At 35.3% G+C, this 14,674-nt stretch overlaps 1 protein-coding gene across 1 annotated transcript in view; it reads right to left on the bottom strand.

Moving 5' to 3' along the window:
- Positions 1-1,563: 1,563 nt before the first annotated feature.
- KCNH5 (potassium voltage-gated channel subfamily H member 5) overlaps positions 1,564-14,674 on the bottom strand; it is a 323,612-nt gene continuing 310,501 nt past the window's right edge. Inside the window, exon 11 of the mRNA XM_060166885.1 lies at positions 1,564-2,511. Within this exon, the coding sequence (XP_060022868.1) occupies positions 1,564-2,511 (948 nt within the window). The remainder of the gene's footprint in view (positions 2,512-14,674) is intronic.

The following is a 14,674-nucleotide window of genomic DNA, read 5'->3' as shown; positions in this document are numbered from 1 at the left end:
ACCAATTTAAAAGTATGCCTCTCTGATCAACTTTATAAAGTAAACTTTAGTCAAAAGAAATAAAGTTTTCTAGGTTCTCACAAATGAGTGTGCATTTTATTCTCAATACACAGCATTTAAGAGTCTAGCTATACACAGCCTTTTGTTCCTTTTTTTTTTTTGGTTGATAATAGGCACTTTCTAAGAAGAGAATTTGTGGCCCAAAAGACTCTGAAATTCAGTCTTTAGTACCCCCCTTTCATGAGCGGATCTGTCCGAGCTGTGGTAGTCTATTGTATCAACTCAGCAGAAGTCCAGCAGTAGAACTGTGTGCAAAAAAAGCTTTAGAAAATTGTAACCAGAATAAAATTATAGAAAAGCAGTTGTCTGAGTTGAGCAACTTAACGTCTACTATTTAGTTTTCTTTGTTTTCTAACCACATTTCATGTATTACCTCTAGAAGCAGTTAAGAATCAGGTGTGAACAATTCTGTACCCATGTTTCATTCTTTCTAAGTCACAAATAAGCTACAGAAACTTGTCTATTTATATTTTTTATTTTATATCATTCTAGTTTAATTTTTGATATGATTACTTCAATGTATTTTGTTTACTTGTTCCTTTGCTAAGAGCCTTTAACTTCACCCTTGAACAAGTTTTAAAAAAAACAAAGTTAGAACATTCATCACCTTTGGAAAATCACCATCTCTAACATGAGTTGTTAAAAGGCCCTTTTACCCTGTGATGCAGTATTTCTATAATATACACTATATTAATAGTTTCATATTTATGGGGTTGATAAAAATCAGCTTATAAGATGGTGGCTGTTATTTAAGACAGAGGGAGTAGGGATATCCTTACATAAGAGTTTATGATTACTATCTAAGTATAATGTTAAAAAAGGAGAGGTATAGTTGAGCAAAAATGCAATTCATGCACAAACCCCATAGCAATAAGTTCTCAGCATCCCACACAGCTATCTGACTGAGGCAACAAAACAGTCATTTAAATGGAGCAAACACTGCCTATTGGGGAAAATAACCTAACACTAAGTTACAGAAAAATATCCTATGGAAAGGGATCACAAAATGGCACTAACGTTTTAAAATGTTGAATGCTTCCCTGGCATTAATTTATAATTTTAACTTAACAGAAGAGTGAGGAAATGACAGCTCAATACAGTCGGCCTGAGATCAAATTTGTCATGGCAACATTGGCAGGTTGGACCCTGATTCTTTAACTATTACATTGCCTTGGTTAACAAAAATCATACCTTTTAAAAGTATAGAGATTATAAATAAATGTAAAGTGTACATGCAGTCAACTGCATAATATACAAGCGATATCTATGTTTTTAATAATTATCTTCTTTGGCAGGCCAGAATCCAGCTGGACATGCAATATTTACATATCAAAATCCATATTGTGTTCATCATATTGAAAGCAAGTGAAAATATATATATATGTATATACTGTATATACACACGTATGTATATAGATGTATATACTGTTTTTAATATATTAACAAATATATATGTGTATGTATGTGTGTGTATATATATATATATATATATATATATATATATTAAAAGTGGATTTCATCTTTGTCAGATTCAGGTGACTCAGGCCTTGAAACACTAAAAATATCCTGACATGGTATTTGGGGAGGTACTTGGAGCGGCATTTGGGATTTGGGAGAAGAGGTCGGGGGCACACTTTTTTCTGAAAGTATTTTTAAAATTTCTGCCACCTGCTTCTCCAGGGCAGTCATTCTGCAGCTCAGCAGCTGAATGTCCTCTTTAAGTTCGTGCTTGACTTCCTGCAGTGTGGTCTGTAAGGCCTGCTCAGGGATGGGATAAAAGGGGTGCTTGGCATCAGCCTGGATGGGGCTATGCTCTAGTGGACTTCGCGCCTCCCCAGCCTTATCCAAAAGAAGGTCACTTTTTGTAATGCCACTGTCACAAGAATCTGTTTTTCTTAGTGGATTTTTGGTGACGCTGTTCTCTGAATCACTGCCCTTGGGGTCCTCGGAGAGTAGCCCCATCGACTCAGCTTTAGTGACATTATTCCAGTCTTCCTTCTTCTCCTCATGGGCTCCCATATTATTCTTGAGTCGCAGCCACCCTTTCCCATTTCCATTCTTCATTCTTATGGGGCTGTTGACTTTGAGACATTTGGGGTCAGCACCGCCACTGGGCTTGAGTTCCATGGCATCACGGTTGTTTTGTTTGAGGGACTCGCTGGTTTTCACATAGGCCAGAGATGTCTGAATGGGCGTAATCTGTGACACGGTGACCACACTGGTGCCAGTGATGGAGGCTCCGTTCTGTAAGGAGCGGCTTTCTACCTGCAGCTGGTTCCGCTCAGGGTCACTCTGCGTTGACCCCTGATTCCGCAGCTCCTTCTGCTGCTTGAACTTCTGGAAGAGCTTTCTTACCGGGTGGTCCACGGGTATGCTGAGGGTGACCTCATTCTTTTGCCTGAGGCGCTCCTCCTCTTCTTTCTTCACATCACTGATTTTGCGGAAAATGATCTGTGGAGGGGGAGAGAGATAAAAAACATGATTATAAAAACAGTAGGCATAGAGGGAACTTACCTCAACATAATAAAGGCCATATATGACAAACCCACAGTCAACAGCATTCTCAATAGTGAAAAACTGAAACCACTTCCAGTAAGATTAGGGACAAGACAAGGTTGCCCACTCTCACCACTATTATTCAACATAGTTTTGGAAGTTTTAGGCACAGAAATCAGAGAAGAAAAAAAAAATAAAAGGAATCCAAATAGGAAAAGAAGAAGTAAAGCTGTCACTGTTTGCAGATGACATGATACTATACATAGAGAATCCTAAAGATGCTACTAGAAAAATACTAGAGCTAATCAATGAATTTGGTAAAGTAGCAGGGTACAAAATTAATGTACAGAAATCTCTTGCATTCCTATACACTAATGATGAGAAATCTGAAAAGAGAAATTAAGGAATCATTCTCATTTACCATTGCAACAAAAAGAATAAAATACCTAGGAATAAACCTACTTAAGGAAGCAAAAGACCTGTACTCAGAAAACTATAAGACACTGATGAAAGAAATCAAAGATGATACAAACAGATGGAGAGATATACCATGTTCTTGGATTGGAAGAATCAACATTGTGAAAATGACACTACTATCCAAAGCAATCTACAGATTCAATGCAATCCCTATCAAACTACCAATGGCATTTTTCACAGAACTAGAACAAAAAAATTCACAATTTGTATGGAAACACAAAAGACCCCGAATAGCCAAAGCAGTCTTGAGAACGAAAAACGGAGTTGGAGGAATCAGGCTTCCTGACTTCATACTATTCTACAAAGCTACAGTAATCAAGACAGTATGGTACTGGCACAAAAACAGATATATAGATCAATGGAACAGGATAGAAAGCCCAGAGATAAATCCACGCACATATGGTCACCTTATCTTTAATAAAAGAGGCAAGAATGTACAGTGGAGAAAAGACAGTCTCTTCAGTAAGTGGTGCTGGGAAAACTGGACAACTACATGTAAAAGAATGAAATTAGAACACTCCCTAACACCATACACAAAAATAAACTCAAAATGGATTAAAGATCTAAATGTAAGGCCAGATACTATAAAACTCGTAGAGGAAAACAGAGGAAGAACACTCTACAACATAAATCACAGCAAGATCCTTTTTGATACCCCTCCTAGAGAAATGGAAATAAAAACAAAAATAAACAAGTGGGACCTAATGAAACTTAAAACCTTTTGCACAGCAAAGGAAAGCATCAATAAGACGAAAAGACAACCCTCAGAATCAGAGAAAATATTTGCAAATGAAGCAATGGACAAAGGATTAATCTCCATGATATACAAGCAGCTCATGCAGCTCAATATCAAAAAAAACAAACAACCCAATCCAAAAATGGGCAAAAGACCTAAATAGACATTTCTCCAAAGAAGAGATATAGATTGCCAACAAATACATGAAAGACTGCTCAACATCACTAATCATTAGAGAAATGCACGTCAAAACTACAATGAGGTATCACCTCACACCAGTCAGAATGGCCATCATCAAAAAATCTACAAACAATAAATGCTGGAGAGGGTGTGGAGAAAAGGGAACCCTCTTGCACTGTTGGTGGGAATGTAAATTGATACAGCCACTATGGAGAACAGTATGGAGGTTCCTTAAAAAACTAAAAATAGAACTACCATATGACCCAGCAATCCACTACTGGACATATACCCTGAGAAAACCATAATTCAAAAAGAGTCATGTACCATAGTGTTCATTGCAGCACTATTTAGAACAGCCAGGACATGGAAGCTACCTAAGTGTCCATTGAAAGATGAATGGATAAAGAAGATGTGGTACATATATAGAATGGAATATTACTCAGCCATAAAAAGAAACAAAACTGAGTTATTTGTAATGAGGTGGATGGACCTAGAGTCTGTCATACAGAGTGAAGTAAGTCAGAAAGAGAAAAACAAATACCGTATGCTAACACATATATATGGGAACTAAAAAAAACAAAAAAGGTTCTGAAGAACCTTCGGGCAGGACAGGAATAAAGATGCAGATATAGAGAATGGACTTGAGGACACGGGGAGGGGGAAGGGTAAGCTGGGATGAAGTGAGAGAGTGGCATGGACATAGATACACTACCAAATGTAAAATAGATAGCTAGTGGGAAGCAGCCGCGTAGCACAGGGAGATCAGCTTGGTGCTTTGTGACCACCTAGAGGTGTGGGATAGGGAGGGTGGGAGGGAGACGCAAGAGGGAGGAGATATGGGGATATATGTATATGTATAGCTGATTCACTTTGTTATACAGCAGAAACTAACACACCATTGTAAAGCAATTATACTCCAATAAAGATGTTAAAAAAAAAATAATAAAAATAATAAAATTATCTTATTGAAAATAAATAAATAAAAAAAAACATATGACTTTATACTTGTGTGACAAGATACCAGTTGTACTTTGTTTTATAAAGAAAACCATTGAAGATAGGGTAAAATCATTTCTAAAGGGAAAAATATTTCAATGTCAGTTAACAGATGCAATACACTTAAAATTCAACGTAGAAACACTGATGAAGCTTGCTTAGCTTACTTAGTTCCACTTCCTTGCATATCAGAGAGGGAGTATAGTAAAGAGACAACTGAACAGAGCTATTTGCTTTCATGTTCATGTTCCCATTTCATAGAAAATATATAAATGTAAACATTTATGTTAGTATATATATACATGTGTGTATACTTTTATGTGTAAGAAAACATTTATCTCTTAATTTTCCTTGCAGTACATCACTATTTTTTGTAAGGTTTTCTTTTGAATCATATAGATATGATCCAAAGCCATTTTTAATGCCATCCGCTGTTTAGAGGCCAAACGGTAAGAGTTCTAGGCTATAAAACTACTGAAAAGTTAAACAGCTTACCAACATAGCACCTGGGTTGGGTGGGAGGAGGAATTAAATTTATTTATGTGGCTCCAGAGGGCAGAACAAGGATTTATACTTAGAAGTTTCTGGAAGGTAAATTCCAAGTCAGTATACAAATTGCATTTCCAACTACTACCTATTAATTGAATAAACTGCCTTGAAAACTCATGAAACTCACACCACTGAAAGAGCCAAACAGAAATATGAATGTTGTCTGTGTAATACTTTCACTGAGGAGGTTGGACTCTTCAAATTCCAATATTTTTTAAAATTCAAATATAAAATTAAATATATAGTACATGTAGCATTAGATGACTATTCACAAATAAGTAAGCATACATTTTATTAAAAATATATTTTGAAAATAATACTGGGAAAAGTTACAACTCCATCAAGAGAAATTTAAAAGGCTATGTAAGAAATTATTACCACTTATATTATCAGAGTTGGAAGTGAATTTGGTAAGCGTGAGATTTTTGATCAGTCATCTAAAGAACAAAATAACTGCAGATGAGGGTTATAAGGAATATTCACAAGGGAGTTATATTAATGTGCCTTCAGAATCAGACAATTTTATGACGCTAGCAAAATTACTTACCTCCATCACCCTCTCTCATTAAGCTGTTGGTTAGATTAGAAATACATGTGAAGCACATAGTCTCCAGCACATAACAGACATTCAAAATATGCTGGTTGTCTCCCCTGAACTCTCGTAAAATACTTCCTGTTTGAAAACATTTTCATCACCTCTTGGAGATTCAGCAGCTTCCAGGAATAACATATAGTCATTGACCTTATACTAGAAACCAATACTAGTGATGATCACGGTAAACACAAAAGTCAAGGAGAAGCAATCCTCCATCTAAAAGTACATTTTCTAAGTTAAGATTGATACACGAAATATAGCTTATCAAGTGGCAATAATTTGTATTTTAAAATAAATATTCTCTAAATTCAATAACTGTCCATTAACACCAGCATATTTTTCCTTCTCTACTGGCACATGAAGTTGGGTATTTTTTAAAAATGTAATACTAGGGCTTCCCTGGTGGCGCAGTGGTTGAGAGTCCGCCTGCCGATGCAGGGGACGCGGGTTCGTGCCCCGGTCCGGGAAGATCCCACGTGCCGCAGAGCGGCTGGGCCCGTGAGCCATGGCCGCTGAGCCTGCGCGTCCGGAGCCTGTGCTCCGCAACGGGAGAGGCCACAACAGTGAGAGGCCCGCGTACAGCAAAAAAAAAAAAAAAAAAAAAAAAATGTAATACTAATCTCTAAGTCTGACATCAAAGTTCTAGGAGTTTAATTAGAAGTCTTTTAAAGGGTTGACATGTTTCTTATGCTTCCTGAGTAAACAGGGCTTGTGCTAAACCTTCAAGATATTAACACTCTTTGGACAGGACAAATCAAAACATGGAAACACAGATACTCTATTCCTATATCATCCCCGTTCACTGAAAAGGGATTTACTTTGATTCCATCAACTGACATGACATCCTCCTTCCCACTCCGCTCCTACCTTGTTTGCCTTTTTAAAGGTAGTTACTTAACCTTGGAAAGACATAGCCTTAGTGCAGTGTGGTAACTGAGATTACCCTTCGTGTTTGGGGAAAAAAGCATCTATTTCAAATGAACAGTGGAGGAGGGCACATAGGGGTGTCAGATAAAAAGACATCCATGCAATATTTAGGACACACACTAAGAAATCATGCATTATTTATCTGAATGGGACATACTGATACTGCCATGTGAAGTTCACAGTTTATGAAAGATTTGGGGTTCCTGGAGACTGAGAATCTGTGGACATCTTAGGCCACAGCTTTATGTTTTAAATTTTCAATACAATGGCTAATAATTGCTTATAATTACAGTATGCTTACCAAGTTTGGGATGCTTTGTGATTTAAGGGTATAATGTACCCATGTAAAATATCAGAAGAAAAAGCCTTCTTTATCCAGTTTCCCTCACCACCAGCCGGCCCCACCCCACCAAGAACCAACAAAGGCATTTGCACTGCTACTATTAAGTGGAGAACAAAGACTCCTAATGCCAAACTACTGAGAACAAAGAAAAAAAAAAATTCTGTCACAGGGCCAGGCTGCCAGTCTGCATCAAGGGACAAATGAAATAGAACTGGGTTGGCATATTTTGCCACCAAGAAAATGTAAAATGAAATGAGAAAGAATGAGGCTTTGTATATGGAAGACAGAATCCTAAGAGTTCACACCTGGATTTGATAAACTATTTACAATAACCAGGCTTTTAAGCCAGAGGTCACTCTAAAAAAACTATTGGTCTGAATGGAGTTTACTGAATGAGACTAAATTTATTTTATTTCTTTTGACTGCAGAACAGAAATTATGGCTTATTGAAAAATACTTATAAAAATTTTCATATACAAAGAGGTCACAAACATATTACCTCATTTAACTGTCATAACTACTCTATGAGATAGGTCCTATTATTCTCATGTTACAGAAGAGCAAACTGAGGCACAAAGAGTTTAAATGGTTTGCATTAGGTCACACAGCTAGTAAGTGGCCAGGATACAAATCCAAGGAGTCAGATTACAAATAGTCTTAACCATTATACTCTACTGCAGCTCCTCAAAATAACTTTGACACCACCTTCTGGACCCTGTGAAAACCTGGATAGGTGAGTGGGTGAAGTAGGGAGTGATATAGTATTTTAACATCCAACAGGTAACCCTTCATAGAGCATTTGCCATGATGAACCATCCCTCAAAGTGGTGAACTGAACAAACAATTGAAGCTCTGTGCTTGTTAAACAAGTAGAGAGTTGACAAATTCTTGCTGAGTACAATCAGGTTCAAATCTTTGACCCACAAATCAGTCTTTAAAGAACATGAATCAGAATCCTTCAATTGTAAGAATAGAATGACATCCATTAAGAACTTATTTTCTAGTTGATGACAAAGCAAAACTTTCCTAATGCAAGGTAAGAGAATATAGGCCCTGAAATTAAAAACAAAAAAACAGGGTTGATTTTATTATATTTACAGAGTTTAAAGACTAATAATCTACTGAGGTGTCACAAGCAGTTGATCTATGTCTTATATGTAAAGCATGATAGCTTTTTGTTGTATCTTAAGTTATAAAAAATTTATTATATAACAAATAAGAAAAAACTCACTGTATTTCAAAACTTTTAAAGGTAATAAGCCATCCTTATAAGTTCTTATAGTTTTGAAGATCACTTTATGACCCTAAACTCTAAGTTTGAATAACAATCTATTTTTATTACTAAGGAGACTACATTTCATAATAAAAAAAATAGGATAGAAATTATTCTACATTACTATTACAAGTATGAACATTCTCAAATTATCTGAGCTCATGCTGAATCTTTCCTTTTAAAGAAGTGCTTTTTACCTTTAACTTTTTAATCATGTAAAGTAAAATTGTTCAAATTAATAAGGAATAGAAAGATTGATAAATTTTATTTAGTTAAACCTTCCAAAACAGTATATAGTTTAGTTTAAAAACCTGCATGCTACTTTTTGGCAATTGAAAGAATCTTCAAACAATGAGTTTTCATAACCCAGTTGATTCTTACATTGGTAATGTGTCACACAGAGAGTAAAAATTTTCCTGTTAATTCAATACATAAGCCATATAGATGAATTCTGCTTAATGATAACATGGAAATGATGATGATTATTCCTTAGAAGGCAAAGATTAAAAAACAAAATCCCCCAAAACATTATTTTAGAAAATGTTAAAGGATCTGAGTGAAGTTCATAGGAGATCGACTTACATGAATTAAATCATGTAAAAAAAATGTATATCCATGATTATCAACATGGTGTTTGATAATCAAATTAGCTTTTAAAAAATGCAACATTTGTTTTTTTTCTCAGTGTTAATAACCTAGAACCTTCTGCACTTGATGTATTCTGTGTCTTTTGCCCAATGGCAAATCAAATTGCTAATGAACACCAAAAAATTAAGGAAAAATTAAAAAAGAAAAATCACGAATCAGGCTATGATTCTAGCCACACATTTATTGGTAGAATGCACAACAGTCTGTACTCTTTCTGTCAGCAAAGAGGTTTATTTCATTTAAGCTTTTCTTCTCCTTGCTTAATTAGGTTCTGGGGAGCCCATGCTAGAAGGTTTAATTTATTTAAATGATAAAATCTTCTTAAACTTAACAGGGAACATGGCCAACTGAGCTTTCCATTTCAAAAGTAGGACATTTGATCATAAAAGGGATACCAAAATTAAATAATTTGAATGTGTACTGAACTTTGAAATCCTATAAAGGCAAGGGAAAAAAAGGGGTTAGAATCATTTATTTAATGACATGGATTTAGTGTTATGTAATTTGGAGGCTAGAGGTGTGCTCTCTGAAACGACCCATCACTTTCCAGATCTGTGAATTGACTAGGAATCTACAGCTATATGCAATCAAGCAGCAGCTCCAGTTCATCTGATATTTAAGGATCTAGTTGGTTTGGTTCTTTTTACTGCTTCTGTAAACTTAGTCACTAATTCTAACTCTAGTCCTTTCTGTCATTCCAACCTGAACTAATACAACAAAGCGGTACTTATTAAACACTATCATGTATATATCAGAGGCTATAAACTTTTCTTAACAAAGGCCACAGTGACAGCTGTGGTGGGTGAACATGTGTGACTGAAGGATAACAAGATGCATCACGCTCTGTTTGAAATATGGTTGCCTCGCTTCATTTCAGCCACTCATAGATCTATAGGCTCTTCAGGGGCAAGGAATGTGTTACAGATCTAGTTTAGCCTCTTTGGTCCTAAATAAACTTTGAGGAATTAATTAATTAACTGATTAATGTAAAGAAAAAGGAAGGAAGGGAGGTGAGTAGAAAGGAAAAAGGACGTGAGAAAAAGAACATGTTTTGATTCTGTTAATGTGTTGGGAAATGCCTAATGTGAGTAAGGGTGGTGAGTAAGATGCAAATGCAGGACATTCTAGAATTACTGATACAATTACATGTTTTTATAACTAAAGTTTTTTTCATTAAAAAAATAATAAAATAAAGAAGCTAAAGTCTTCAAAACCAAGAATATAGCTGTTCCAAGGTAAAGCTGGCAAGGTTTAGATTCACTGTCTCAAATACTGCAGTAATCCATGATTTGTCCTCCTTGCCTCAATTTCTAGCTTCATTTCCCTTTATTCCATTCTTTGCTATTGTGTATCAGATATGATAGTGTCCCACGCAAAAAATCACAAAGTAAAACTAAAGCTCTTTAATAAAGTCATCAAGCCTACCGTGGTTCAGTCTACCTGCCCCTCCAATCTCTATTTTCTCCAGTCTCACTTGACCTTAACACACCAGCCACTGAATCACTTTGAGATCCAGCATCTAATACTGCACATATTGTTCTCTCTCCTCCTAACCTGCTGGGGAGCTCCTACTTATCCTTTAATCCTCAACCCAACTGTGCTCTTCTTTATGAGGCAGGACCAGCTACATAATATGTAGGGCCAAATACAACCTAAAAATTCAGGCCCTCTAACATCATGCTTAATGGTAAAATACTGAAAGCTCTCCCCTGAGTTCAGGAAAGAGAAAAGCATGTACCATCTTGCCACCCCCTATTCATCATTGTGCTAAAGGTTCTAGCCAGAGAAATTGTCAAGAAGATGAAATAAAAGATATCCAGAATGAAAAAGAATTAAAACTATCTTGATTTGGAGATGACATGATTAGGTACACAGAAAATCCACACGTGCACGCACACACACACACACACAAAACTATTAGAGCTAATAAAGGAGTTCAGCAAGAATACAGGATACAAAATCAATATAAAAGTTAGTTGTATTTCTATACACTAGTAACGAACCATCTGAAAATAAAGCTAATAAAATAACATCATTGAAAATAGCATCAAAGAGAATAGAATACTTAGGAAAAATTTTAACAAAATAAGTGTAGGACTTATACACAAAAACTATAAAACATTGTTGAAATAAATTAAAGAAGACCTAAATAAATAAAGACATCTCATGTTTATGGGTTGAAAGACTTAATATTGTTAACATGACAGTATTCCCCAAATTGATCTGTAGATTTAGTTCAATTCCTATCAAAATTATTACTGCTTATTTTTCAGAAATTGACAAGCTGATCCTAAAATTCAGGTGCAAATGCGAGGGACTCAGAATAGCTTAAAAAAATCAAAATATACGAATGTAATTGGAGGATTCATACTTCCCAGTTTAAAAACTTATTACAACGAATTAGAGAAATGCAAATCAAAACTACAATGAGGTATCACCTCACACCAGTCAGAATGGCCATCATCAAAAAATCTACAAACTATAAATGCTGAAGAGGGTGTGGAGAAAAGGGAACCCTCCTACACTGTTGGTGGGAATGTAAATTGATACAGCCACTATGGAGAACAGGATGCAGGTTCCTTAAAAAACTAAAAATAGAACTACCATGTGACCCAGCAATCCAACTCCTGGGCATATACCTGGAGGAAACCATAATTCAAAAAGATACATGCACCCCAATGTTCATTGCAGCACTATTTACAATACCCAGGACATGGAAGCATCCTAAATGTCCATCAACAGAAGAATGGATAAAGAAGATATGGCACATATATACAATGGAATATTACTCAGCCATAAAAAAGAACAAAATAATACCATTTGCAGCCACATGGATGGACCTAGAGATAGTCATAGTGAGTGAAGTAAGCCAGACACAGAAAGACAAATATCATATGATATTGCTTATATGTATTATCTAAAAACAAGGGTGCAAATTAACTTATTTACAAAATAGAAGTAGAGTCATGGATGTAGAAAACAAGCTTATGGTTACGAGGGGATAAGGGGGCAGGGATAAACTGGGAGATTGGGACTGACATATACATACTATTTACTATATATAAAATAGATAACTAATAAGAACCTGCTGTACAGCACAGGGAACTCTACTCAATACTCTGTAATGGCCTATATGGGAAAAGAATCTAAAAAAAAAAAAAAAAATCCAGAACATGAGGGAAAGAACCTTGTTACAAAGCTATAGTAATCAAGACAGTGTGGTGCTAGCATATATATCAATGGAATAGAACTAAGATAAATAAATAAATAAACACATAAATAAATAAATATACCTATGCATTTATGGTCAATTGCTTTTTGACATGGATGCCAAGGGGGTTCAATGAAGAAAGATCAATCTTTTCAACAAATGGTGCTGGAGCAACTGCATATTTACCAATAAAATATGAATATGGATGACAGCCTCATACCATATACAAAATTTAACTCCAAATGTATCAAAGACCTAAATGTAAGAGCTAAAACTATAAAATTCCTAGAAGAAATCCACAGCACAAATTTTAGTGACCTTGAATTAGGCAAAGCTTTCTTAGACACCTAAATCTCAAGCTACCAAATATATTAAATAAATAAATTGGGCTTCACAAAAATTCAAAACTTTTTTGCTTCAAAGGACACTATCACAAAAGTAAAAAAACTCACAAAATGGGAGAAAATATTTGCAAATCATATACCTGATCTAGCATACAGAATATATAAAGACCTATTACGATTCAACAATTAAAACACAAAAAAATTTAAATTTAAAAATAGTTACAATAGCCAGAACATGGAAGCAACCTTAATGTCCATCGACAGATGAATGGATAAAGAAGATGTGGAACATATATACAATGTTAGTCATAAAAAAGAATGTCATAAAAAAAATGAAATAATACCATTTGCAGCAACACAAATAGACCTAGAGATTATCATACTAAGTGAAGTAAGTCAGACAGAGAAAAGACAAATATCATATGATATTGCTTATATGTGGAATCTAAAAAGAAAATGATATGAATAAATTTATATACAAAACAGAAATAGACTCATAGATATAGAAAACAAACTTATGGTTACCAAAGGGGAAACGGTAGAGGGGGAGGGATAAATTAGGTGTGAGATTAACACATACACACTACTATATATAAAATAGATAACCAACAAGGACCTACTGTATAGCACAGGGAACTATACTCAATATTTTGTAATCACCTATAAGGGAAAACAATCTGAAAAAGAATATATATATATGTGTGTGTGTGTGTGTATATATATATATATGTATGTATATGTATGTATGTATAACTGAATCACTTTGCTGTACACTGGAAATTAACACAACATCGTGAGTCCACTATACTTCTATAAAAATATATATATATATAAATGGTCAAAGAATTTGAATAGACATTTCCCCAAAGATGGTATACAAATGACCAATAGGCACATGAAAAGATGTTCAGCATAATTAGTCATTAGGGAAATGCAAGTCAAAACCACAATGATATACATTTCACATCCTCTAGGATGGCTATAATTAAAAGATAACAAGTATTATTAATAACAGAAAATACCAAGTGTTGGGAGGATGTAGAGAAATTGGAACCCTCATTCATTGCTGGTGGGAATATTAAGTGCTACAGCCTCTGTGGAAAACAGCATGGCAGTTTCCCAAAAAGTTAAACATAGAGTAGTCATACGACCCAGCAATTCCACTCCTAGATGTACATCCAAAAAAATTAAAAACATACAGTCATGCAAAAACTTATACATGAATGTTCATAGTAGTATTATTCATGATAGACCAGAAGTAGAAACAACCCAAATATCTATTAATGGATGAATCAGCAAACAAAATGTGGTATAACTTTACAATGGAATATTACCCTGCCATAAAAGGAAACGAAGTACTGATACATGCTACACCTTGAAAATATGACCCTAAGCGAAAGAAGCCTAACACAAAACGTTATATATTGTATGATTTCACTTATATGAAGTGTATAGAATAGGCAAGTTTAGTCAGAAAGTATATTAATGTTTTCCAGGGGCATGGGTATATGGGAAATGGGGAATGACTACCAGCAGCTGTGGGGTTTCTTTTTGGGATAATGAAAATGTTCTGGAATTAGATAGCGATGATGGTCGCACAACTTTGTGAATATACTAAAAAACACTGAATTGTACACTTTAAAATGGTGAATTGTATGGTGTGTGAAGTATATCACTACAAAAAAAGCAGGTCTCCTTGTTCAAAATTATTAAGAATTTCAAGATAGCAGCAGCAGAGTATTCAACCAAGAGCAGGGCTCTTCTAATGCAAGGCCTGCACGACTGCATGGGTTGGGCATCCATGAAGCTAGCCCTGCTGGGAGGCTTTCACTTACCGCC

The sequence above is a fragment of the Lagenorhynchus albirostris genome, chromosome 1 (assembly GCF_949774975.1).
Source record: "Lagenorhynchus albirostris chromosome 1, mLagAlb1.1, whole genome shotgun sequence".
NCBI classification, from domain to species: Eukaryota; Metazoa; Chordata; class Mammalia; order Artiodactyla; family Delphinidae; genus Lagenorhynchus; species Lagenorhynchus albirostris.
This window is presented reverse-complemented; position numbering and strand designations above follow the sequence as displayed.